This window comes from Zeus faber (genome assembly GCF_960531495.2).
Source record: "Zeus faber genome assembly, chromosome: 20".
NCBI classification, from domain to species: Eukaryota; Metazoa; Chordata; class Actinopteri; order Zeiformes; family Zeidae; genus Zeus; species Zeus faber.
Window position 1 is genome coordinate 25,612,926 of NC_137207.1, and position 25,340 is coordinate 25,638,265.

A 25,340-nucleotide genomic window follows, 5' to 3' on the forward strand; every position below is an offset into this window, starting at 1 on the left:
AATAAATTACTCCCAGTCACCCCTACTTGTCCAAACAAGTTGGCCTTTGTCACGCACAACAACGCTCATCCTCAAAAGAATGGACTCTTGAATTTCAGGCTTGCTGGTAGGAGATGATACTGGCAAAGCCAATGCAAATTATTCAAACCCTACTGCCCTACATGTGCCCTGGGAAGTCAGTATGCTGCAGGGCTGCCTGCACACAGGGTGTGTAAGTAGATGGATTTAGGCCTCCAGCATTAGTACAAAGCACATGATGTCACTCTGCCAAGCCTCCTGTGTCATTCCAGATCTGTAGGTCTGACAACAATGCTTCTTTGGTTTTACAAAATAATACTTTAAAAGCACAGATGTTCACAGTCTGTAGATCCGTTGCATTGGGCGTCAGAGAGACCACCACCACCATATTGTGATGTGGAAAGCAGCGCTGCAATCGTTCAAGGGTGAATGCATCGAGAACGGTCTGAACGCGATTACGGGAGAATTTCATTTGGGCTGAGGTGACCAGGTTACGGACAGATAGCTTCTGCAGCACCGTGTTGGGTCTGGATGAATGGGGGGTTTCAGTATTTATTCCACCGCAGTTCCCACTCAGCGCCATGTTGCTGTTTCCGACAGAGATTATGCAATGCGATTCTACCAATAAACCGCCCGTCGGGCTCCAGCAAAGACAAATGAATGATTTCCAGGAAACTGCTATCGTAATTAAAACAGGACGATTCATATTAGGAAGACTACGGGCCGCCGGAAACCCCAAAAATATACGAGCCAAACGCACATATCGAACCCTTGACACCCCGCAGCTTCCCCGTTTACACGACGGTTTGTAAATGTAATCACGGCTACGGCGCGGATCGTGCATCTCCATTAGTTCACAAGGTATTCTTAAAAAGACGTCGTCGAAAAAGACACCGCCGACCACCCCGTTACCGGGTCCGGTCCGGAGACTACACGGGCCGTGAACCGGGTCCGGCGACAACGAGACGAAAAGCCGCATCACAAGGACTATATGTGGTGGTGGGGTTTTTTTTTTGTTATATATAGTGAAACCACGTCACCTAATCAAGGGTCCGAATTAAAGCGCCGCGTTCGCCCCAGAAGCCGCTGATGTAAGATCCACAAGCCCGAGTGAAGCGGCGAGCAGGACGAACCGAGCAGCTGCAGTGTGGACCGCTAACCAGGCTGAAATGTGCCTCTATTTACTGTCCTGGTTATTTTCCACTGGCTGCTGCTGGGGTGGACCCCTTTTAGCCGGTCGGTCGGATTAGAACCACAACCCGCGCTGTGGTCGGACCAAGCACCTTTGAATATACACGCAATCTGGCGCATTTGGGGTGAAGGGGGGGTTTCAAAAACACAAATCATCGGAATATACTAAATGCGCTCTGTGCACAGGGTCGATTAAAATGCTGTGGCAGTGGCTACTGGTACTGACTATAGTAAAAGAGGTATATATTCATATATTTATATATAAATAAAGCTGCAATATTTATATGCTGGGTGGATTACTATATTACGCATATTAAGAGTGTGTGTGTACACTGAGGGCGAGTGTTTAGAGGTAGTAAATACAGCACGTACTGGTATCAGCACCGAGCCAGTAGAACCACACCGCGCACCGCAGGCTGTGTGTGTGTGTGTGTGTGTGTGTGTGCGCGCGCGCGCGCTAAACGTGTTTTCACGAGGCGGCGGGTCCCTCGCGCTGCGGCTCGCGCTAGCAGCGCAGCAGCAGCAGCTCGCGCTAACAAAGAACAGGGAGGAACGTACCACGTGACGAGGCTCCACTCTCCGAGGGAATCTGGGCAACAACCCCCCGCCGCTCAAAGTGGCAAAAACACCGGAGTCCGGGCGACGAAACGAGTCCCGCTTCGGCTAGTTCGCCATTAATTAATCCGGGAAGGCGGCCGGAGAGAGCCAGCGGCGCCGCCTCGGACCCGTTCCGGAACGAGGCGTCGAGCGACACGGTGCTAGCGGCGGAGCTAGCCCGCCTCGCCGCTGGACGGACGGACGGGAGGGAGGGAGGGGAAAGAGACCAGGCCCGGGAATTCAACCTCCTCCCCCGAAATACTTCCCACGTCGGAGATCCACGACGGTCCTTCTGTCGAAAAGTCCGATTCTCGGTGAGCGGAGTGTGATGCAGACGGCGGCTGACAGCGAGCCGCGTCTCTGGTTTTAGGGAGAGAGGGTTAGAAAATGGCGGCAGCTCCTCTCTGACAAACACTGTGTGTGTGTGTGTGTGTGTGTGTGTGTGGGCGGGAGGCAGTTCCCCCTGTGACCACTAGGGGTGAAGGGCAGACGAGAGCAGCAACACACACACACACACACACACACACACACACACGTGTCCTGCTGCAGTCACAAAGCAGCAGGACACACGGCCACATCCAACCTTTGATCCATCCACAAGTTTATTGTAATGAAGGAAAAGGAGAGAACCAGGGTTCAGTTATGAATGGCCATCCACACAAATATGTAGGATGTGTTGCGCGTGTTTGCCCCGATGTGTTTACACGTTTGCCATGACCGCTTACGTTGTTTCCCTCACATTTCCTTTGAAGAAACCCGACCTCTGGGGAAACGTTCACCTCTTATAATCTCAGACTGGTACCTGGGCGAGACCGGGTTGGTGCGCGGCGGGTCGGAACGGGGGCAACGTGCGCGTCCGTGTTTGTGTGTGTGTGTGTGCGAGCGTCGCGATGTCACGTCGCGGGAAACAGAAATGTGTTAGACGGCGACATCTCTCAACCACACGTCCCTCCCGTAGGATATATCACGGGAAAAATGTTGGCACAAAATGTGGAATATTTCATAAACCATCGGTCGAAAACCTTCCACTAAGTTGCAGCACACCCCGTTGGGAGTGTATTCCGGGTATGTGGCTCAAAAACACAGAGCGGCGGAGACAGTCAAAATTGGCTATGATAACAATCCTAGGATGTTCAATAATAGTAATAATAAATGTATTCTATATACAACCTATTTATAATAGTTAATAGAAATACAACCGAGGGTGGTTAAAATAGACAAAAATAAAACATGTCTTGATAAAATTACACATTTGAATACATTGAACTTATTATATTATCACTAGAGGTATTTAAGATTATAATTATACTGCTATAATGCCCAATTCCCTCTATGGATTAAAATAAGTACACACACACATATATATATATATATATTAATTATGAAATGAGGACAATGCTCTTTGTTATTAATGTTTTGAGTGCAAGCAGACAACACCCAGTGGGAAACGAGGCAGTTCAGAGGAACAGGGTCAGCCTCCATTACAGAGCACTCTGCTGCTGCAGCCCGTGGCCGCACGGGGGCGCCATTTCGCGCAGTGTGGCGGTACATGCAATAATGTCAACAATACCTACTGCTCTTTGACAAATAATCAGATAATGTTGTACATATTTGAATCGACGACTATTGCATTTATCACTTATGGTACTTTTTTTTGTTGAGTTTGCACTGATTCCCACAGAGAGGAGGGTAGCCTTGGCTGCTGTTTTCCGAAACGAGATCTGGCCACTGGTGTGTGCATGGGCTTGCATCATAATTTAGTCATTGGGAACTGGGAGCAGGAACTGGTGACAGGGCTGGGAGGTCTGGCATAATTTATTATCTTAATAGCCATTAAGAATTTAGTAGAAGTCCATATAAATCACAAATTCTGCTTATCAAATTCCTGTTAAAAATGAGTCACATTACACCAGGCTATATGGTGTCATGATCTCCGTAACTTCATAAAATATCTTGTATTTCATATGGTTAGGAATCTTTGTCAAAATCTTATTAATTCGACTACAAAATTGTGTCACAAGGACAATTATGGATTTCAAGATAAGACACCAGTCTGAGACAATATGAATTTCATATTATATATTTTAATATTCATATGGCAATAAAAGGACTCCTGCCAGGCCTAGTTTGGGGGGGGGTTATTGTTTGTAAATACACAATACCTCAAATTGGGACTAAAGGCTCGAACAGAAGAGAATTTAAATGATGACGCAATATAAAATCACCTATTAATACCATGATTGCACTGCAGCTCCCCCCAGTGTTATGTCAAAAAACCCATTTCGCAGATGATTGCAGGTAATTTATTTGTAACTTTCTAACAGGAAACCCCATATCCTCCATTTTGAAAGTAAAAATGGCTTTAGAATCAAACTCTCCTGTAATGGCCAGACCAAGAACATGGATAAAGTGGCTTGTTTATAGTGGACTACAGTGCTAAATGCTAATACCACAGCTCAATGCTAAAGACATGGCATCACACAAATTGCAAACCCGTTAAAATAAATAAAACAAAATAAAGGTGTTATTAATGATAAACATGCATGGCCTTAGCGATACCTTCGGTTCCATCACTGAAATCCCCCAGGCGGTATTCCAAGACGCCATAATTCTCATTCCCCTGTGAGATAAGTGTTGTGCGACCTGAAAGGGAGGAAAACGATGAGTTTAAAAATCTCAAATCCCATACATGACCCAGGCAGGATTATAAAAGGATAGGTGCACGATGCAGACCCCCAAACCACACATTCTTAGCCATGCATTAAAAGGTACAATATATAACTTTTCCGCAATATAATTTCTAAAAGCGACCAGACCTATATACATTTTGCCGAATTGTGAATGTGTACTCACATTAGCCCAAATATTTCCAACAATTTTCAACACAGAGAAATCTTTTCATTTTAATATAGGTAACGTTTCATTTGTCGCACCCCCCCTCTACTGCTATAAGTTCCGGGACCACACGGGGAACGACGGATGATACGTCAAGAGTGAAGGGACCTCGAAGAAGTATCTAACGTTAGCTAGCCACTGTGTTGTATTGTTGTTTGTATTACTCTATTTCTACTACTTCACGATGTTATCAAACGCAGTCTTTAATTGTTATTGTTTTGATTGAGAGACCCCAGCGGCAGAAATAACATATTGTACCTTCAAAATACAATAGGTACTTTGGTTCTTAATTTAGTTAGTTGGGCAAATCGCTTTTAATCGAGTTATAAAACGGGGTATTTTACACCTCAATTCATACTTATAGACCTGACCACACACATGGTGCTAACTTGTGTAAGCGTGTGATTTCAAACTGGAGAGGACTCTTAATTTTAACGTGGGCTCAAATTCTCTCATAATGGTGAGATGGTCGCCACCATGCACTGGCCGCGAGGAGCCTGCTCACATCTTGGTTTATTTTTAATTAGAAGAGAAGCACAAAGAGTGTTTAAGGCAATACATAGAAAATAAAATAATAGGGAAAAGAAAACAATGACGGGAGTGAGAGAGAGCTGATAACTCAGAGGCTGCGAGACAGACATAGCTCAAATATAGCATCAAAGCTAGAGGCAAAAAAAATAAATTATGTTTTCAACCACCATGCTGTGAATTTTCTTTTTGTCAAATTCCACTTAAAAAAAATAATGTAAATGAGCTCTCGTGTTGCAAGATCAAATTTGCGAGGCTGTACTTATTCACCAGTTCCAGCCCGAATAGCAGCTCTATGTTCATCAGAAGCTCAAGTTTCACAATAAGGGTGATAACTGTAAGTAGACCAAGAACTATTAGTAGAACTCTTATGACAGTTCACTACATATATGTATGTGATAAATAAAACATCTGGCCTCTAGTAGACCTAGCAGTAGATCTGTTGGTAGAACTAGAAGTAGACCTGTTGTTAGACCTTGTCGTAGAACTGTTAATAGGTCATAATAACAAGCACAGTTATACGCGTTTATGACGTTTTGTGACGTCGCTAGTGTCAACAGGGTGGTGATGTGTCGTGCGATCATTTCATCGTGAACCCTGTGTTTTAGCAGGAAGCAGCTTGTTAAACGCTGAGTTTAATCACTTGAAATCAGAGTAAAATCCAAAACGTGTGGGAAGCCTCTCCCGTGTCTGAGCAGACTCCGCTCGGTGGTGACTGGATCGGACCAATCAGAGGGCGGCGTTCTGACTGACAGCGCCCTCGACCAATCCGCTGTCAGATCCCAAGTCTTCAGGGAAGTTTACACACCGCGGCATGTCAAAGGAATGTTCCCAAACGGGACGAATAAAGTGCCCGGTTCGGGCGGCACAGGGGACCTCGCCCCCGAACCGCCCGGTCTAAAAACCGGACCGAACGTTCCCCCCACCCGCCCGTCGAGCACGCAGTTTGTCCGCCGGCAGAGCTCGCTAGCTCACCCGCTAGCGCCGAGCTGGCCAATCCCAGCAGGGTTAGCTCGCATGCTAACAGTTGTTAGCTTGTTTGCTTCCCAACACCGCTCACCATTCACTGCCGTTTTCCAACGTTTAGCAGAAAAGTGTGAAAAAAAACCCCGCCCCGCGCCAAAGCGCACCCGGGGCACCGCGGTGCACGGCCCGTTCCCCTCTGACACCGAGGAGCTTGAACGCTTCTTGTAAAATGTCTAGAAAGACAAAATGTTACTTACCAGCCTGTCCTGTTACTAACGGTTGACGACTCGACGAGAGCCCGCCCACCCGCTCTGCCATTGGCCGCCGCTCCGGCTCCTCGCCTCCTATTGGCCCACAGAGCTGTCACTCCGCGAGAATACCCGCACAGCGGAAATGTGGACTAAAGTTCACAGCAACAAACTTAATTATCTCCCAAAAACGTCGAAATTAATTGACATTTGCCACCGTCTCATCGTGCCTGGCTCATGTGCAAAGCTTTGAATGTGCTGTGTTCGCGCCACGCATTGCCACCGGCCGGCCCTCCATCCACAGCCTGCGTTGTGGTCCGCACCACGCATTAAAAAGCCGTTTAACGTGCAGGTTAACGTGGGTTCTGGCTCCGACGCTGCGGCCGCGCTGCTCGGTCACGGTTTAAATCTATGGAAACAAACACATTCCAGCAGTGGAAGCAGGTTTCCTCCTGAAATCATCAACAACAACAGGCCGAGCGAATTGTGAAAGGATTATTAAAGGGTGTGTAATAATAATATTACAACATATTCCAGTAAAATATAATTATATCTAATATAATACACATTTATTATTATTATTATTATTATTATTATTATTATTATTATTATTATTATTATTGTTATCACAATATTTCTAAAGTCTGTTAGAAATATACATTATCATAAAAAAGATCTTTTTATATTCAATTTTATTCAGTTTCATATCCTGAAAACATGAATTTGCCTTGATCAATTAAGCCTTGTTCTGAAACAAATGAACAATACGTCATAAACGCGGAGTGGGCCGCATTAAGTCGTCTCGCGGGCCCACCTGTGGCCCCCGGGCCCGTAGTTTGAGGCCCCTGGCTTCCAGGATGAATAGTTGGATAACTGGATGGAACAGTAGGTTCTGTGCATAAGGTGGATGTGTTTTACGGAGCAGAAAGACATCGATAGACAGCAGCTGTGCCTCACTGCTGGACATGGGCTCAGACCCAGCGCACTGCACCCACCACCTGACGGAGGCTTATAAAACTGGTTTGAGCAGCAATCTGAAGAAACACAAATCCAGTTGTGATGTCACAAATCTGAAGTGGAGTGCGGGAAAGGAATCCAGGCACATGCGAATATGAGGGGAATTCTTCCCTCTGTTCAGCTCCTAGACTGTCTCCTAGCTCCTAGACCCTAGCTCCTAAAGTGTGTCCCAGGCTGTCTCCTAGCTCCTTTACTACCGAGAATGTCTCCTAGCTCAGAGAGTGTCTCCTAGCTCCTAGACTGTCTCCTAGAGTGTCTCCTAGCGCCTAGACTGCCTAGAACGTATCCTAGCTCCTAAAGTGTCTCCTAGAGTGTCTCCTAGCTCATAGACGGTCTCCTAGAGTGTCTCCTCATGAAAACGGTACAATTCAATGTAAACTCTGATGTCAAACTTCAAAATATTGGACTGTGCTAATATTATGCAGTTGCCACCATCTGCATCCTGGTCTTTGGACCTTTTTCCATATGCACTTAGTTATTTTAAATTTTTGTGAGTATTATTACAGCACATGAAAATGAAATGAACTTGAGGGTCAGTCAAAGCAGTTCTCCAACTCTCAGTCTTATGATGAGAATTGATGCAGATCATTTCCACAGCACGAGGTTTGAGATGAAGACATTTTGATTAAATCATTTCACTAACGAATAGCAACGGAAAAGGGTGAAACAGATCCCAAGCTTCATGGTAAAAGGTAAACAAGTGCAAACCACTGACAAATTAGTCATTTAAGTAAAAAACACATAATGTCATTACAAATGATTCGAGTAGAGCTCTCTACTCATATAGTACAATTTCATAAAACATTACATAAGTACATCTATCTAAGTACATGTAACAAAGTTGTGCATATCTGCACCAGAGTTTGGGCTGGGTATTGGTACTCAATACCTTTAAGTCATCGACCGAAATAACCCAATATCAAGAAGTATCAAAACGTCTCCCGTCAAACGCAGAGGAGGGCAAAAAGTTTTAATATTTTAACTTTGACGGCAAATGGCGTGTACCATTGCCGTGTTCTCCAGCCTGCCGTCATGCTGTCGTCCACTAACGTGACATCCGGTTGCTGTCTCCCATCTACCGTGTTCCATGTGAGCGTAGCTTTAGTCATGACCAAGGAGAGATTGGAGCAAAAATATCAGGTTTAATGAGAGAGCATGGATCCGTAATTTTCACAACAATGCTACATGAAATTAAAAGGTCAATCGAAATGAGCGACATCTTTCCACACTACGCCTTCCACAGTTTTCAAGTCACATACAAGCAAAACACATGACAACGACGGCTCAATCTGGACAGATTAGCTGTAACTTAATGGAAGGTTCAACAAACGGTTTACGAGATATTTCACTTTTGTGCCAGAGGCTTTGTGCCATTTTGACACGTTTCTATGCGGCAACAGCTCCAGTTTGAAAACACATACATGTTATACAAACACACATACATGTTATACAAACACACACATAAGTTATACAAACACACACATGTTATACAAACACACATGTTATACAAACACACACATAAGTTATACAAACACACACACGTTATACAAACACACATGTTATACAAACACACATGTTATACACACATATGTTATACAAACACACACATATGTTATACAAACACACACATATGTTATACAAACACACACATGTTATATAAACACATGTTATACAAACGCACGTTATACAAACACACGTACATGTTATACAAACACACACACGTTATACAAACACACATGTTATACAAACGCACGTTATACAAACACACATACATGTTATACAAACACACACACGTTAAACAAACACACATGTTATACAAACACACACACGTTATACAAACACACATGTTATACAAACACACACACGTTATACAAACACATATGTTATACAAACATACATGTTATACAAACACACACACGCACACACACACACACACACATATGTTATACAAACACATATACATATTTTACAAACACACACACAAACATCAAAACTTGGGCAATCCGGTCCCCTCGCCCACAATACAAATGTGGTGTGGGGACGGTGTGGTTTGAGCAGCCACACCTGTCCTGGGTCTAGGTAAGTGGGGCCCAGGGTCAGAGTGGCTGTACAACTGTTGCTCGTTGTTTGGTCTCACAGGCAACAGATAAAACCCCCATCCCCGCTCATCGGGAGGGGAGCCCTTGTCATGACACGTGTCCATGCTCCTGGCTTGTTTCAACTAGCCCGCTCTCTACGTTAAACTGTGTCTGGAACCCCGTCGTCTGTGTCTCTCTGCCGGAGGCCCCTGAAAACGCCAAGTGGGTGTGGCAGGTGAAATGGCCACATTGGCGCCTGAACAGGGACTCTCCGGGGAAGGGACACAGCACCAACCAACCCTCTTCCGACTGGCAGCAGCAGCACCCAGGCTGTCCGGCGTTGGAACGGAGGAGAAGCAGCCGCAGCAACCACCACAGGTCACCGCTGGCTACTCCGCCCAGCAGCCGCCGCCAGGACCAGCGGCAAGGCCACCCCTCCAAGCAGCCCCCGCAACAGCCAAGTCCAGCTACACCTCCAGCCGCCAGCGTAGCAGCCCGAGGCCCCACGCTCTGAAGGGAGGAGGCGGCAGTCTGTCGTTGCCCTGGGGGAACGGAGCCGGTGGACTGTGCGACCAGGTTTTTTGGTTTTTTTTGACATTTGTTTGTTTGAGGTATAGTAACCCTGTTTCAGAGTCTGTTCTTTCTAGGTATAGTAACCCTGTTTCAGAGTCGGTATTTTAGGCATTTTTTATTAATATATTTATAAATTATAGGTCTTTAGAAATGTTGCCCAAGTGGTTTCTTAAAAAAACAAGTGCGGGAAAGCGATACCGTTTCTGTGATGTCACAACATGTATAAATAGAGTGCGGGACAGAAATGCAATTGTTGTGATGTCACAACTTATAGAGTGCTGGAAAGAAATACAGACAAACAATATGATAAACAATATGAGGGGAATTCTCCACTTTGTTCAGGTCATTGACTGTCTCCTAGAGTGTTTCCTAGCTCCTAGAGTGTCTCCTAGACTGTCTCCTAGCACACACTAGCCGCTTGTAGTGTCTCCTACTTGCTAGTCAGTCTAGCTCCTCGTGCCTCCTAGCACTTACATGCGTACAGGCTACACACTATATTCTTATTAGACGTATTACGTATTATTATATTATTATCAGTTCTAATATATTATATCATTACATGATTGTTACCTCCACCTCAGGATCATTACATTATAACATCACACGATAACATTGTCATGATTTATTTTATAATGCGATTATATTCTTATCAGACTTGTAAAATATGACATATATTATTATATGATATATATTTTATTACCTGTTATAACACTGGTTGTCACCAAGTCGCAGATGATGCACAGTTGAACCTTCTTCGGTTGTTAAGCCGGCGTGCATCCTGTGGCATAGGTAATAGCTCTGTCTCCTCCTGGGACCCTACGTCACCCCGCAACTGACGGCGGTGGCACCACCACCGCCTCAGCCTTCTATACCGAGGGGGGGATTTGTGATGTCACAATGACATCACGCGGTCATCGCGGCCTCGCGTCCATTTGCAGTGTTGCATTAGCGCCACCTGCTGACACTAAATGCAATATCCTGAGTGTGTGTGTGTGTGTGAGAGACACATCACATGGAATGTGATGTCATCACATGATGATGTTTGGGGGCGGGGCCCATTTAAGACCCTTCACCTCACTGTTCTAGTGTATATAATCTCAAGTTCAAGTTCAAGAGGTTATTTGTCACATACACAAACATACGGTCAAACATATATGCAGTGAAATGTCATGACACCCGGTGATTACGCACAATAAGCTCTAAAAATACTAAAATGTGCGTAATCGACACGAGGTGGAATCAAGAGGTGATTCTTGGTCCTATAATTACAACTATAATTTATTGTCTGTGTTGTATTAAATATACATTTAAATCCTTCTAAATGAAACTTAACTTACCTCCAGTACTTACCTCACAGAGTACAAGTCCTGGCACGTCACACAGCGTAGAAGTCCGGCTAATCTCAAAATATGTTCATATTTTGCATACATATTAATCTGTGCAGTAGATTCACCGCTATATCAATATTTATACGCTCGGTTCTAACGACCATGCTGCTATTTTAATTCACACCTTTAAATGATCATTTTGTGTTTTCTGGTTATTTGTTCAACTTTTTTATGCTACTTATCTGTGCTTCACTCTGCAATAATGCACCAACACCAACAAATTCCTTGTATATGAAAATGTACTAATGCTAAATAAACGGGTTGTGATAGCATTTTAACTGCAGATTTTTTCATAGTCTATCGCCATTCCATTCGGTGCAGGTCTGTATTGTTTATTATGAAAAGGAAGATTAAGGTTAAGATTAAGATTGAGGTAATGTTTTCAAATACACAGGACGTGACGTTTACAAAAATCCAAAGTGCCACCTCTTCTTACTCTCCGGTGCCCCCCCGGTGCTGATGGAGGGCTTCAGCACCGACCTGCGCCGCTCCCACGTCGAGGAAGGCGGGGCAGAGACGCCGCTGGGGTCGTCACGAGGCTCTTACTTTCCCCCTTCGAGAACTACCCTTCTCTGCATCTGCTTCTTCTGGAGACAGGCTGTGCTCCTTCCTCTTCAGCCAGGGCCACTGGCCGCTCCGCTCTGCCGCCCCCGGTGCTTCCTCGAGGGTCTGGTGTGGGGCTCGTCCGCTGGTCGCCAGGTCCATCAGCAGCCTTACAGACGATGTTGCCACGGAGCCCCACGACGTCCCACCTCCGCTCGGCAGACCTCCGCTCTGCTGTGCGTCGCAGTTTCTATCTTTCGAAGGCTTCCTGCACAGCCTCCCCCCCAAGGGACTGTGAGCTCCACGAGGCACAGCAAGCGCTGAGAGTCGGACCACGGGACCGGATCAGGCCTCAAGTTGTGCGATGGCTATCCCCGATGGGACTGTAAGCCGTTGGCCCACGTCCACCAGCATCTGCCGAAACCCCAACCGCAGGTGTAGATCGGTCGATGTTCTCCAGACCTCTGATGATTTCTTGCCTGAGCTCGTGTGCCTGATCAGACCTTTGATTGGCTTCTCTGACACAGTTGGGATGGGTTCTCGATCGGTGAAGAACCTTTATTCGCTCGGTTTGCCTTTGATTGTGGAGATGCTTCTCGATTCGGATGCCTTGGATTTCATTCTGGCCCCGTGATGTGTTGTTGAAGCTCCCCTGGAAGGCACCTGGTGCAAGGTGCTGTTGTCATGGGTCATGGTTGTCATGTCATCCATGCAGGGCCTGGTGGGCGATAGACGGCCTCCAGGCTTCAGCCGCTCGCCACCCTCGCTACCCACTTGGAGGCCCTTATGATGACCTTCAGCTCCATGGTGAAGGTCATGGCACCCCACTGTTCCAGTCTCCATGCGGCGCCATGTGGTGGTTGAAGTCTGGCGTGGTGATGCAGAGCTGCAGGACACAAGGTTTGTGATGGTCTCTGGTGTCCTGAAGAAGTCAACGGATGCCCAGAGGAACAGATCCCAACGCGTTGGCAAGGTCAAGCAAAATGACACGGATGTCACTCCTCTTTCTTTAGGTCTGGATTTGACGCCAAATCATGCTGGTGTGTTCACGGCATCCAGAGAGGCCTCAGATGCTGATTTTCTGGACTGAGGTATCCACAGCTGGTCCCGCTCTGAGCTATAACTCTGAAGAAAGTCTTAAACCTCTACACGGAGGAGACTGACGGGGCCCAACTGGCTGATGTCCGTGGAATCCTTCTCTGTCGGAATCAGGACTCCTCCTGACCTGCGCCATGCTTTGGGGATGATTGATTCTCTTCTCTCGAGCCACTTTCAAGAAGATCCACAAGAAGATCAATTCCCTCCAGGAACGAATAAAGTATCTGGTCTGATCTGATCTGATCTGATCTGATCTGATCTCATCTCATCTCATCTCATCTGATCTCATCTCATCTCATCTCATCTCATCTCATCTCATCTCATCTCATCTCATCTCATCGTACTTCATTTTATCTTTCCAGTGGAACCGGGCGTTTCATTGATCTGTTGTCTGTTGTGGCGTAACCATGGCAACTGCTCCACTTGACTTGTGTGATGGGATGTTTAGTTACTACAGGCTGTCAGTCTGCTGGAGAGGCTGTAAAACACCAGAGGATGGAGGGGTCTGAGGGATGGAGAGGTGGAGGGATAGACGGTTGGAGGTGTGGAGGGACGGAAGGGTGGAGGGATGGAGTGAGAGAGGGGGACGGAGGGATGCAAGGATAGAGGGGTGGATTGATGGGTTGGGGGATGGAGGGGTGGAGGTGTTGAGGGACGGACTGGTGGCGGGATGGTGTGACGGAGGGGGATTGGAGGGATGGAAGGGTGAATGGAGGGACAGAGGGGTGGAGGTGTGGAGGGATAGACGGTTGGAGGTGTGGAGGGATGGCGTGAGGGAGGGCGATGGAGGGATAGAGGGATGGAGGGGAAGATGGGTGAAGGGGTGGAGCGTGGAGGAGAGGTGGAGGGATAGATGTTGGAGGTCTGGAGGGACAGAGGTGCGGAGGCATGGAGGGATTGAGGGGTGATGGAGGGACAATAATAACTGCAGGGTTGAATCCCTAATAATAATAATAACAATAATAATTATAATAACAACAATAATAGCAATTATAATAAAATCAATAATAATAATAATAATAATAATAATAATAATAATATGTTTGTTTACCTGTGTAGTTGTGTCGTTATGTTGGAACATTTAATTCTCACTAATCTGATGATAATGATTTCAATCAGCTGCAGTGATTTCGCTCAACCAATCAGAGCCTGCCACGCGCCCTGGCAACCACAATCCTCCACAGTGGATGATGTTACTTCATATGATAATAATCATATTCCATTATGTATCAGAATGATCCACAATATATTACAATAGACCATAATAAGTAAGAAAATACCTCAATATATAATACAACTCCAAAATATATAACATTAGACCATAATCTATCCTGATAATCCATAATCTACCATACTAATCGATAATATATCGATTATAATCATGTTTCTACATACCAGTATGGTGCAGCTGGGTGTCTCCACCTGTATCTGCTCCACCTCCATTGGATTTATATATATGTTCAAAGTTGGGTTTATAAAGGTTTAAAACTGGATTCATATGTATTCTTATCCATCCTCCTTATATATTGATAAATGAATTGGATTCAAAAATCAGATTTATATAGATTTAAAATCAGATTTATATCGTTTTAAAATTAAATTATATAAATTAAAAGCTGAATTTAGATCGCTTCAAAGTGGGATTTGTCTCTCTCAACTTTAAAAATGTATTTATAAATTTTTGAAGTTGTATTCACAAAAGTCTATAATTAGATTTATATAAGTAAAAGTATTTGATTTATATAGCTTCAAAACTGGCTCAAAATGGGTTAATTTCAATAAAAAAAGAGGTTAATGTGCAGGGTTACAGTTTCACCGCCAGATAGAGCTGAAGCGCCACAGTTGGCAGCGACGCAGAATCGATGGGATGCGCACACACACACACACACACACACACACACACACACACACACACACACACACACACACACAGACACACACACACACACACACACACACACACACACACACACACACACACACACACACACACAGACACACACACACACACACAGACACAGACACACACACACACACACACACAGACAGACACACACACACAGACACAGACACACGCACACACACACACACACACACACACACACACAGACACACACACGCGCACACACAGACACACACGCGCGCGCGCGCGCACGCGCACACACGCACGCGCGCACACACTCATTATTCGACACTTTTCTGGGCACGATAAACTTTTTTAAAGTGAAATAAAATCAATTTTACAAACAGTGTAAATATAAGAATAATTATTATTATCAATAATAATAATGTAAATAATAAAAAAAGAATAAACATAATAATACTATTCAAAATAATAATAACAATAAACATAATAGTATATTAATAATAATATAAAGGTAATAATAATAAAAAAAAATAATAATAATAATAATAGTAATAAAAATAATAATAGACTAAGAATAAGAGACTTTTAATACCAGGAAACGGGAAGTCCATTTCCACCTCCTCCTCCTCCATTTCCTCCACCTCCATCTACTCCACCTCCTCCACCTCCATCGCCTCCACCTCCTCCTCCTCTGCCTCATCTTCCTCCACCTCCTCCACCTCCTTTACTCCTCCACCCCACTTCCTCCTACTCCTCCTCATCCAACTCCTCCTCCTCCATGTCCTCCATCCCCACCTCCGTCATCTCCTCCACTCCCACCTCCTCCGCCTCCTCCTCCTCCACCATCTCCACCTCCTCCACCTCTCCTCCTCCACCTCCCCCGCCTCCTTCTCCTCCTCCTCTCCTTCTCTCCTCCGCCTCCTCTGCCTCTTCCGCCTCCTGCTCTACCTCCTCTCCTTCGCTCCATCGCCACCTCATCCGCCTCCTCCTCCACCTCCCCTCTCCACATCGACGTGACATCACGGGAAACAGAATAAAGATGGAAGGAGAGGGTTCCGTTTCCCTCTGGGCCGGCTCTACACGTCCTTTAAAAGGACCTGCGCCGGTGCCCAAAATAGTCTTTTTGTGTCGCGTCGTTCCCACGGGAACTCCACCCTCCTGCAGAGGAAGCTCCTGGGTGGAGCGAAGAAAAAAAATCTAAAATGAAATGAGACCAGAATGGTCAAGTTAAAGGGAGAGGGTCGCTCTCACCCAGATTCACACGAGAAGATCGATTCCAATTCCATCCCAGTGCGTCCAGTACAGTGAGAGGACGGGCTGCGTGCTAACTGTGTTAGCACAATGCATGGCCGCGGAGGGGATCAGCTAGCCTAGCTCCTGTGAAATCAGGGAAATACACCTTCCAGCAACTGATGCTAACTGTGTTAGCTTAATGCATGTCCAGTGGAACCACTTCAACACAAATGTGTGGAGACAAAACTCTGAAATAACTTTGATTTTTTTTGACATATTTCAGTATAACCTTGAAACACTGGAAGCACGAGGCCAGTGATTTCCGAGCAGTGTACGGGAAAATCCCAAAATACTCACAGCTCATCACTTTAATATTTATGGAAATTATTACATGAATGAAAAGTTCTGTTTGATTTAATGTTTATATTTGAGTTATGACCTGTTCTAACTCAACGTCTTATAGAATAAGTATAATAAAAAATAAATATATATACATAATAATAATAATAATAATAATAAAATAAATGAAATAATAATAATACAAATAATAATTTAAATTATATATACAGTATAATAAAAATAAATGAAAATATAATAATAAAAAATATAATAATAATAATAATAATAATAATAATAAAAATAATAAATAAAATACAATTAAATAAATAATAAAAAAATAAAGAAATATATAGTAATTAAAAAAAGATAATAAAGAAATAATAATAACAAAATAATAATAATAATAATAATAATAATAATAATAATAATTATACAATAAAATAATAATAACAACAAATAAATAAATAATAACATAATACAAATACATAATAAAAATAACAATAATAAATAAATAAAATAAAATAATAATAATAATAATAATAATAATAATAATAACAAATGAAATCATAATAATAAATAAATAAATACAATAATAATAATAATAAATACAATAAAATAATAATAATGATAATAATAATAATAATAATAATCTTCTTCTTCTTCTTTGGGCTGCTCCCGTTAGGGGTCGCCACGGCGGATCATCTGCCTCCAACACCTTGAGTTCTGTGCATCTTCCTCCCTGACACCACCCGCCTGCATGTCCTCCCTTAGCACATCCATGAAGCTTCTCCTTGGCTTCCTCTTTTCCTCTTGCCTGGCAGCTCCACCCTCAGCCTCCTCCTCCCAATGTAACTCTCATCTCTCCTGCACACGTGTCCCAACCATCTCAATGTGGCCTCTCTCACTTCTCCACCAAACTGTCCAACCTGAGCTGTCCCTCTAATGTCCTCGTTCTTAATCCTGTCCATCCTTGTCCCTCCCAATGAAAACCTCAACATAATAATAATAATAATAATAATAATAATAATAATAATAACAATAATAATAATAATAATAATAATAATAATAATAATTATAATTATAATAATAATAATAAAACAAAATATAATAATCGTTATAATAATAAGTAGGTAGAATTAGAAGAAGTAGAATATGCCACTGAGAAAACTACTTCCTGTCCCTGGTATTTTACTGGTTACTATGGTGATGAGCTGCTAGTGACAGTGTTTTGGAAACAGAAGAATGATGAACGTTTCAAAGATGCATTTCAGCTCCGATTTCCTTAAAGAGACGCTTTATTTCACATTGACCACACCCATTTCACAGAAACTTGAGAAGTTTTTTTCCTGACGTCATGGTTTCGGCGTGATGACGGAGCGGCGACGCCCGGACGCTCCCCGGGGGGCCCCCCGGGGGGCCCGGCTCGGAGAGAGGACTTTGCGGAGCCGTCGGAATGTGGGGGCGGGGTCGCCAACGTCAGAGCCGATGACGACGAAGGAGTTTGTCACGAGCCGGACAGAGGCAGCACCGGGGGCGTGGTCTCCGGACAGACGGACGGTCGTCGGGGGAAACGGGGACAAACTGGGGGGGGGGGGGGGGGGGGGGTGGCGGGGGCGGGGCGGGGAGATTCATAGCGAGGTCAGATCCTCTGAAGATGATGTGTTGCCACGGTAACAGTTTGCGTGTGTGTGGAATGTGTAACGGGGGAAATATCGAAATGATAACACACGGGGGGGGGGGGGGTGCAACACTGTGAGCTGATAATAATATGAATTATTATTATTATTATTATTATTTTTTTAATTATTATTAAAACAACAAAACAACACATTGACAGAAGTTCTTTAGAATAAATTGTCACTGCGATGGATCCACAGTCCAGTTGGTTCAGTTTCGTTCAGTTTGAGGAGGGTCAACAAACAGGCAACAAGATGGCGGAGAAAGGTCGTCTGAGATCCAGGTCAAAGGTCGTCGTCATCTCAACTTGGTCATTTTGCTTCGCTGATCCACAAAAACCTCCACTGTCCTCCATCGCTCCGTCCCTCTATCCCTCCATCCCTCCACCGCTCTATCCCTCCATCACTCCATCCCTCTATCTCTCCATCACGCCGTCATTCTATCACTCCATCACTCCATCCCTCCATCCCTCTATCCCTCCATCACTCCATCGCTCCATCCCTCTATTCCTCCATCCCTCAATTCTTGCTTCCAGTTGGAGGCCTGAAGAGACTCTATGTATCCCCCCCCCCCCCTCCCTCCCCCTCTCTCTCCCTCCCTCCCTCTCTCTCTCCCTCTCTCTCCCCCTCCCTCCCCCCTCATAGGGAGGTGGACTGCTTGATGCTGTGGAAGCTGACCCTGGAGGGGGAGGTGGGGATGGACATGGCCTGGGTCATCCTGGCCCGGATGGAGTGCTGCTCCTGCCAGCGGTGGAACCTCTTCCGCACCGCAGACCGCACCTGGGGGAGAGAACCAGTAGAACCAGTTTGACCAGTAGAGCCACGAGGACCAGCACTATCAGTAGGACCAGTACAACCACTAGAACCAGTAGAAACCAGTACAACCAGTATGACCAGTAGAAACCAGTAGGACCAGTACAACCAGTATGACCAGTAGGACCAGGAGAACAGTACAACCAGTAAAACCAGTTGGACCAGTAGGACCAGTACAACCAGTATAACCAGTATGACCAGTACACCAGTAGGACCAGTAGAACAGTACAACCATTACTACCAGCAGGACCAGTAGGACCAGTGCAACCAGTAGGACCAGTACAACCAGTAGGACCAGGAGGACCAGTAGAAACTAATACTAACACTGATACCAACACTGTCATTTTGGGACATCAGGAGGCTCATGATGGACCTGGTACCAGTGAAGCTCAGGCTGAACGTCAATGATCGACTTTGTACTAGTTTCATGGGACCAGAGGCCATGAGGCCAGATGTTCTGGACACTCTGGTGAAGAGACGAGCAGAGCTGCCTCACGCCACCTGCTGGTGAGCTAGATCAGATGGCGGGGTTCTACTACCGGACAGACCCGGGAAGCCCAAACGGGTAGAGAGGGCGGAGGACATGGAGTCCACCTGGACCCGGTTGAAAGGCGCCTTCGTGGAAGAAGCTGCTCGGAGCTGTGGCCAGAAAGTCGGTACCCGGTATGGCCCCAGGACCGGCAGATGGACCAACAGTGGCTTGACGTTCGATACCAGACGGTGAGAGAACAGGTGAGGGGGGTCCTTCTGGGCTTGGTTAGCCCGGGGGACGTCCTCTATGGCTGACATGTCCCAGCGGGCCAGAAGGACCGCAGTGTCAAAAGTGAAATCCCCAGTTTGCGAGGAGTTGGGGTCCCAGGCTGTTATCAGCAAGGGGGGAGTGGGGTGGAGAAGTGCTGACCTCCCCTGAATGGTCTGCGGAATCAGAACCCAGAACCTGTGCAAAGTCCTCGGTGGAAGTCACTGAGTACGTTGAGTAGAAACTACGCGGTGGCCAAGCCCTGCTTAGAAGTGAGCTCCACCCACAAATACCGAAGGCCCTGGATGTTGTGGGGCTGTCATGGCCAACATGTTGGGAGCGGTACTGGAGGATCGGCAGACTAGGGGTGGTGCTAGTCCCCGGTGTGACATAAGGGGGCTGAAGGGAGAGGGATCCCACTGAAAGCCCAGTTCTGCCAGGGGAACTGGACCAGAGCGGAACCTGGAATCTGGGGGGAAGGATGTGAATTGGGTCTCGCCCTGAGCTTCCTCTTTACTCAAAGTGTGGAAATGATAAGAGTGCAAATTACACAATGACAATCTGGGGTGGGGTCAATGACAATGTGGGGGGGGGGGGGGGGGGTCAATGACAATGTGGGGTGGAGTCAATGACAATATGGGGGGGTCAATGAAATGTGGGGTGGGGTCAATGACAATGTGACAATGACAATCGGGGGTGGGGTCAATGATAATCTGGGGTGGGGTCAATGACAATGTGGGGTGGGGTCAATGACAATGTGGGGGGGGTCAATGACAATCTGGGGTGGGGTCAATGGCAATGTGGGGGGGGTCAATGACAATGTGGGGGGGTCAATGACAATGTGGGGTGGGGTCAATGACAATGTGACAATGACAATCGGGGGTGGGGTCAATGACAATCTAGGGTGGGGTCAATGACAATGTGGGGTGGGGTCAATCACAATGTGGGGTGGGGTCAATGACAATGTGGGGTGGGGTCAATGACAATGTGGGGGAGGTCAATGACAATGTGGGGGGGATCAATGACAATCTGGGGTGGGGTCAATGGCCATCTGGGGTGGGGTCAATGACAATCTGGGGTGGGGTCAATGACAATCTGGGGTGGGGTCAATGACAATGTGGGGGGTCAATGACAATATGGGGGGGGGGTCAATGACAATCTATGGGTTGATTCTATGGGTATGGGGGGTAAGACAGTGACCGAGAACTCTTTTTTGTTTCATTAAATTACAAAACTGAGGAAAAGAAATAAATCTACAATAAAAACACTTTTTAAATTTGCTTTGTTTGGATAAAAGATGGCTCTGATCCGAGCTGCGGAGCGTGAGGCTCGTCGCGATGGTACGGTCCACTTCAGGTCTGAGATCCTATCACAGGCTTCTTCCAGGCATGAATATGGGAAATATAATGTTTAATAAATATAATGTTTACGATGATGGGAAAGAAGGATGTAATACTACATCATGTATGACCTCCCCGCCTTATTCCAACAATGGAACCGATCGCACACATCCGTGTTGGGTTCAGGAACAGGTTCCTCCTGAGCCTCCTCTGTATTTGGGGATGAGGCGTTAAAAACAGAGGACTCAGCACCTTGTCAAGGCAGCGCCTGCGGGGTCCTCGCTCACGCTGTCAACACCCTGTTTAACCCCACACGCCCGGACACGCCCCTTCACTCTTTTATTACCCTGCTGCCAATTTCACAGCCCTTATCCACAATCCATCGCGACGTGGAGGCGGACGTCGCTGAGGACTCAGGATGAGTAATTAGGGATAAATCCCTGAACGATGCCTCTCAACACAAGACAAGTTAAAAAAAAAAAAAAAAAGAGTCAAAATGAACTTTTTGCCAAACATGACGAAATAAAGGAAATGGGCGTTCTTACCTCGCTGTTGAGAAAACAGTAAAACACCGACACAAAGAAGCCCTGCGGGGGGGAGTGAGAGAGGGAGAGATAGATGAAGAGATGGGGGGGGGGCAGAGAGGGAGTGAGGGCCGGGAGGAGGGGGAGTAAAGGGAGGGAGAGGGAGGAGGAGAGAGGGAGGGAGCAGACAGAGGAGGGAGAGAGGGGGAAGGAGGATTTAGAGAGCAGGAGCGAGGGTGGGGAGAGGGGGGGGGGGGATTGATTGTTTCATGTCAAACTGAAGCTGCAGTTGCTGTGTCCGTCCAGCAGGTGGCTGGATTCACCAAAACAACCAAGATCCATGAAAACTGTCCCTTCATCCATCAATAGAGCAATACATGAATATATCAATATATTAATGTATTGATATATTGATATATTCATGTATTGCTCTACATCAATAGATCGATCTGAATGTATCAATATCCTGCATCCTGTCGCAGTGGGATCAATAAAAAAAAACGTTGTTTTTTTTTCGATAAAACTCAGAGTCAATAAGAGCAATGTTTTATTATTATTATTATTATTATTATTATTATTATTATTATTATTATTATTATTATTATTATTATTATTATTATTATTATCCATTGTAATAAAAATATAATACAATGTATTATTTTAACATTATTTTAGTGTACTTTATTATTCTGTACGTACGTAGTTATGAACCACTAGTCAGTAAGTTATGAACCACTGGTCAGTAAGTTATGAACCACGAGTCAGTAAGTCATGAACCGCTAGTCAGTAAGTCATGAACCACTAGTCAGCAAGTCATGAACCACTAGTCAGCAAGTCATGAACCGCTAGTCAGTAAGTTATGAACCGCTAGTCAGCAAGTCATGAACCGCTAGTCAGTAAGTTATGAACCGCTAGTCAGTAAGTCATGAACCACTAGTCAGTAAGTCATGAACTGCTAGTCAGTTAGTCATAAACCACTAGTCTGTAAGTTATGAACCACTAGTCAGTAAGTCATGAACCACTAGCCAGTAAGTCACAAACCACTAGTCAGTAAGTCATGAACCACTAGTCAATAAGTCATGAACCACTAGTCAGTAAGTCACTAGTCAGTAAGTCATGAACGACTAGTCAGTAAGTCACTAGTCAGTAAGTCATGAACCACTAGTCATGAACCACTTGCCATGAACCACTAGTCAGTAAGTCATGAACCACTAGTCAGTAAGTCATGAACAACTAGTCAGTAAGTCACGAATCACTAGTCAGTAAGTCATGAACCACTAGTCAGTAAGTCACGAACCGCTAGTCAGTAAGTCATGAACCACTAGTCAGCAAGTCATGAACCGCTAGTCAGTAAGTCATGAACCACTAGTCATGAACCGCTAGTCAGTAAGCCATGAACCACTAGTCAGTAAGTCATGAACCACTAGTCAATAAGTCATGAACCACAAGTCAGTAAGTCACAAACCACTAGTCAGTAAGTCATGAACCGCTAGTCAGTAAGTCATGAACCACTAGTCATGAACCGCTAGTCAGTAAGTCATGAACCGCTAGTCAGTAAGTTATGAACCGCTAGTCAGTAAGTCATGAACCACTAGTCAGTAAGTCATGAACCACTAGTCAGTAAGTCACGAACCACTAGTCAGTAAGTCATGAACCACTAGTCAGTAAGTCACGAACCACTAGTCAGTAAGTCATGAACCACTAGTGAGTAAGTCATGAACCACTAGTCATGAACCGCTAGTCAGTAAATCATGAACCGCTAGTCAGTAAGTTATGAACCTCTAGTCAGTAAGTCATGAACCACTAGTCATGAACCACTAGTCAGTAAGTCATGAACCACTAGTCAGTAAGTCACGAACCACTAGTCAGTAAGTCATGAACCACTAGTCAGTAAGTCACAAACCACTAGTCAGTAAATCATGAACCGCTAGTCAGTAAGTTATGAACGGCTAGTCAGTAAGTCATGAACTACTAGTCATGAACCACTAGTCAGCAAGTCATGAACCACTAGTCAGCAAGTCATGAACCACTAGTCAATAAGTCATGAACCACTAGTCAGTAAGTCACTAGTCAGTAAGTCATGAACGACTAGTCAGTAAGTCACTAGTCAGTAAGTCATGAACCACTAGTCATGAACCACTTGTCATGAACCACTAGTCAGTAAGTCATGAACCACTAGTCAGTAAGTCATGAACAACTAGTCAGTAAGTCACGAATCACTAGTCAGTAAGTCATGAACCACTAGTCAGTAAGTCACGAACCGCTAGTCAGTAAGTCATGAACCACTAGTCAGCAAGTCATGAACCGCTAGTCAGTAAGTCATGAACCACTAGTCATGAACCACTAGTCAGTAAGTCACAAACCACTAGTCAGTAAGTCATGAACCACTAGTCAGTAAGTCATGAACCACTAGTCAGTAAGTCATGAACCGCTAGTCAGTAAGTCATGAACCACTAGTCATGAACCACTAGTCAGTAAGTCATGAACCGCTAGTCAGTAAGTCATGAACCACTAGTCATGAACCACTAGTCAGTAAGTCACAAACCACTAGTCAGTAAGTCATGAACCACTAGTCAGTAAGTCATGAACCACTAGTCAGTAAGTCACGAATCACTAGTCAGTAAGTCATGAACCACTAGTCAGTAAGTCATGAACCACTAGTCAGTAAGTTACCCATCAGGTACCTGGAAGGACTCCAGGAAGGAGTTGAAGTAGATGAAGACGATCTGGGAGATCTCGTCTTCTCCGGGGTTGACGAAGAACAGCATGTAGGTGATCCCCAGGAGGGGGAGGAGCACCAGCGTCGCCTTCACCGCCTTCCTGCGCACAGACAAGATGGCGGCCGTGACGGGCGTCTCCACAGCAACGCTGCGTGACCTTTCAATGCGACGACAACACCTTGTGCCGCCGCGTGTAACACTGTACGTATCGATTCAGGGAAATAAAGTTTGACCTTATCCGGCGCAAAAAGATGGGGTGTAAGACAATCGGAGAGACGGATAGGACACACACACGCCCACGGACGCGCACACACACACACACACACACACACACACACACACACGCACACACGCGCACACACACACACGCACGCACGCACACACACACGCACGCACACGCACACGCACGCACGCACACACACACACACGCACACACACACACAATCACACGCGCACACCACAAGTATGTGCGCCCGGCAGGTGACCTCTGAAAGCTGATCATTATTAGTTCTAGGGTTTCCTTTTAACACACATGCACACACACACACACACACACACACACAATAAAATGTTGTAAATGATTTCTTTCGACTCTGGAAGCAGATCTGGTTTCTCTGACTGGCTTGTTTTATTCTCGACTTTACAGGGAAAACTTATTTTGTTTGCGTTTCCTTTCCCGGTCTTCATGTCGTTTGGTATGTGTGTGGACGGCGTGTCATGTCTTATGCTTCTCTGCTCATCTTTTCTGTCTCCCGTCCCTCGTCTCCTCTCACCTGTACTGGATGGTTTCGGAGGTGGTGGAGGCTCTCAGTTTGGTCATCAGGATTCTCACGATGTTGAAGAGGAAGATGAAGTTGATCTGCAGGGAAAACCAGGCAGAGCGTCCAACCTTATCCACAACTTTATCAACAACTTTATCAACAAACAGCGACACAGTCGGCAAAACAGG

The 25,340-nt window shown here is 45.4% G+C and overlaps 2 protein-coding genes across 5 annotated transcripts in view; both read right to left on the reverse strand.

Moving 5' to 3' along the window:
- The window catches only part of LOC307245902 (KAT8 regulatory NSL complex subunit 1-like), a 38,493-nt gene extending 32,029 nt beyond the window's left edge, over positions 1-6,464 (reverse strand). Inside the window, exons 1-2 of one of the 3 annotated variants that reach the window (XM_080021635.1) lie at positions 6,453-6,464; positions 4,366-4,449 (exon numbers count right to left, since the gene is read on the reverse strand). The gene's annotated coding sequence lies outside the window, so the exon portion shown is untranslated. Of the gene's footprint in view, positions 1-1,767; positions 2,195-4,365; positions 4,450-6,452 lie in introns of those variants that run through there. The other 2 variants (XM_080021634.1, XM_080021636.1) reach the window with 2 other exon arrangements.
- An 11,427-nt stretch (positions 6,465-17,891) lies between these two features.
- LOC307246097 (corticotropin-releasing factor receptor 1-like) overlaps positions 17,892-25,340 on the reverse strand; it is an 80,048-nt gene continuing 72,599 nt past the window's right edge. Inside the window, exons 11-15 of one of the 2 annotated variants that reach the window (XM_080021898.1) lie at positions 25,165-25,250; positions 24,356-24,491; positions 21,693-21,734; positions 18,934-19,035; positions 17,892-18,160 (exon numbers count right to left, since the gene is read on the reverse strand). In XM_080021898.1, the coding sequence (XP_079878024.1) occupies positions 18,056-18,160; positions 18,934-19,035; positions 21,693-21,734; positions 24,356-24,491; positions 25,165-25,250 (471 nt within the window). In that variant the 3' untranslated portion in view covers positions 17,892-18,055. Of the gene's footprint in view, positions 18,161-18,872; positions 19,036-21,692; positions 21,735-24,355; positions 24,492-25,164; positions 25,251-25,340 lie in introns of those variants that run through there. The other variant, XM_080021899.1, reaches the window with a different exon arrangement.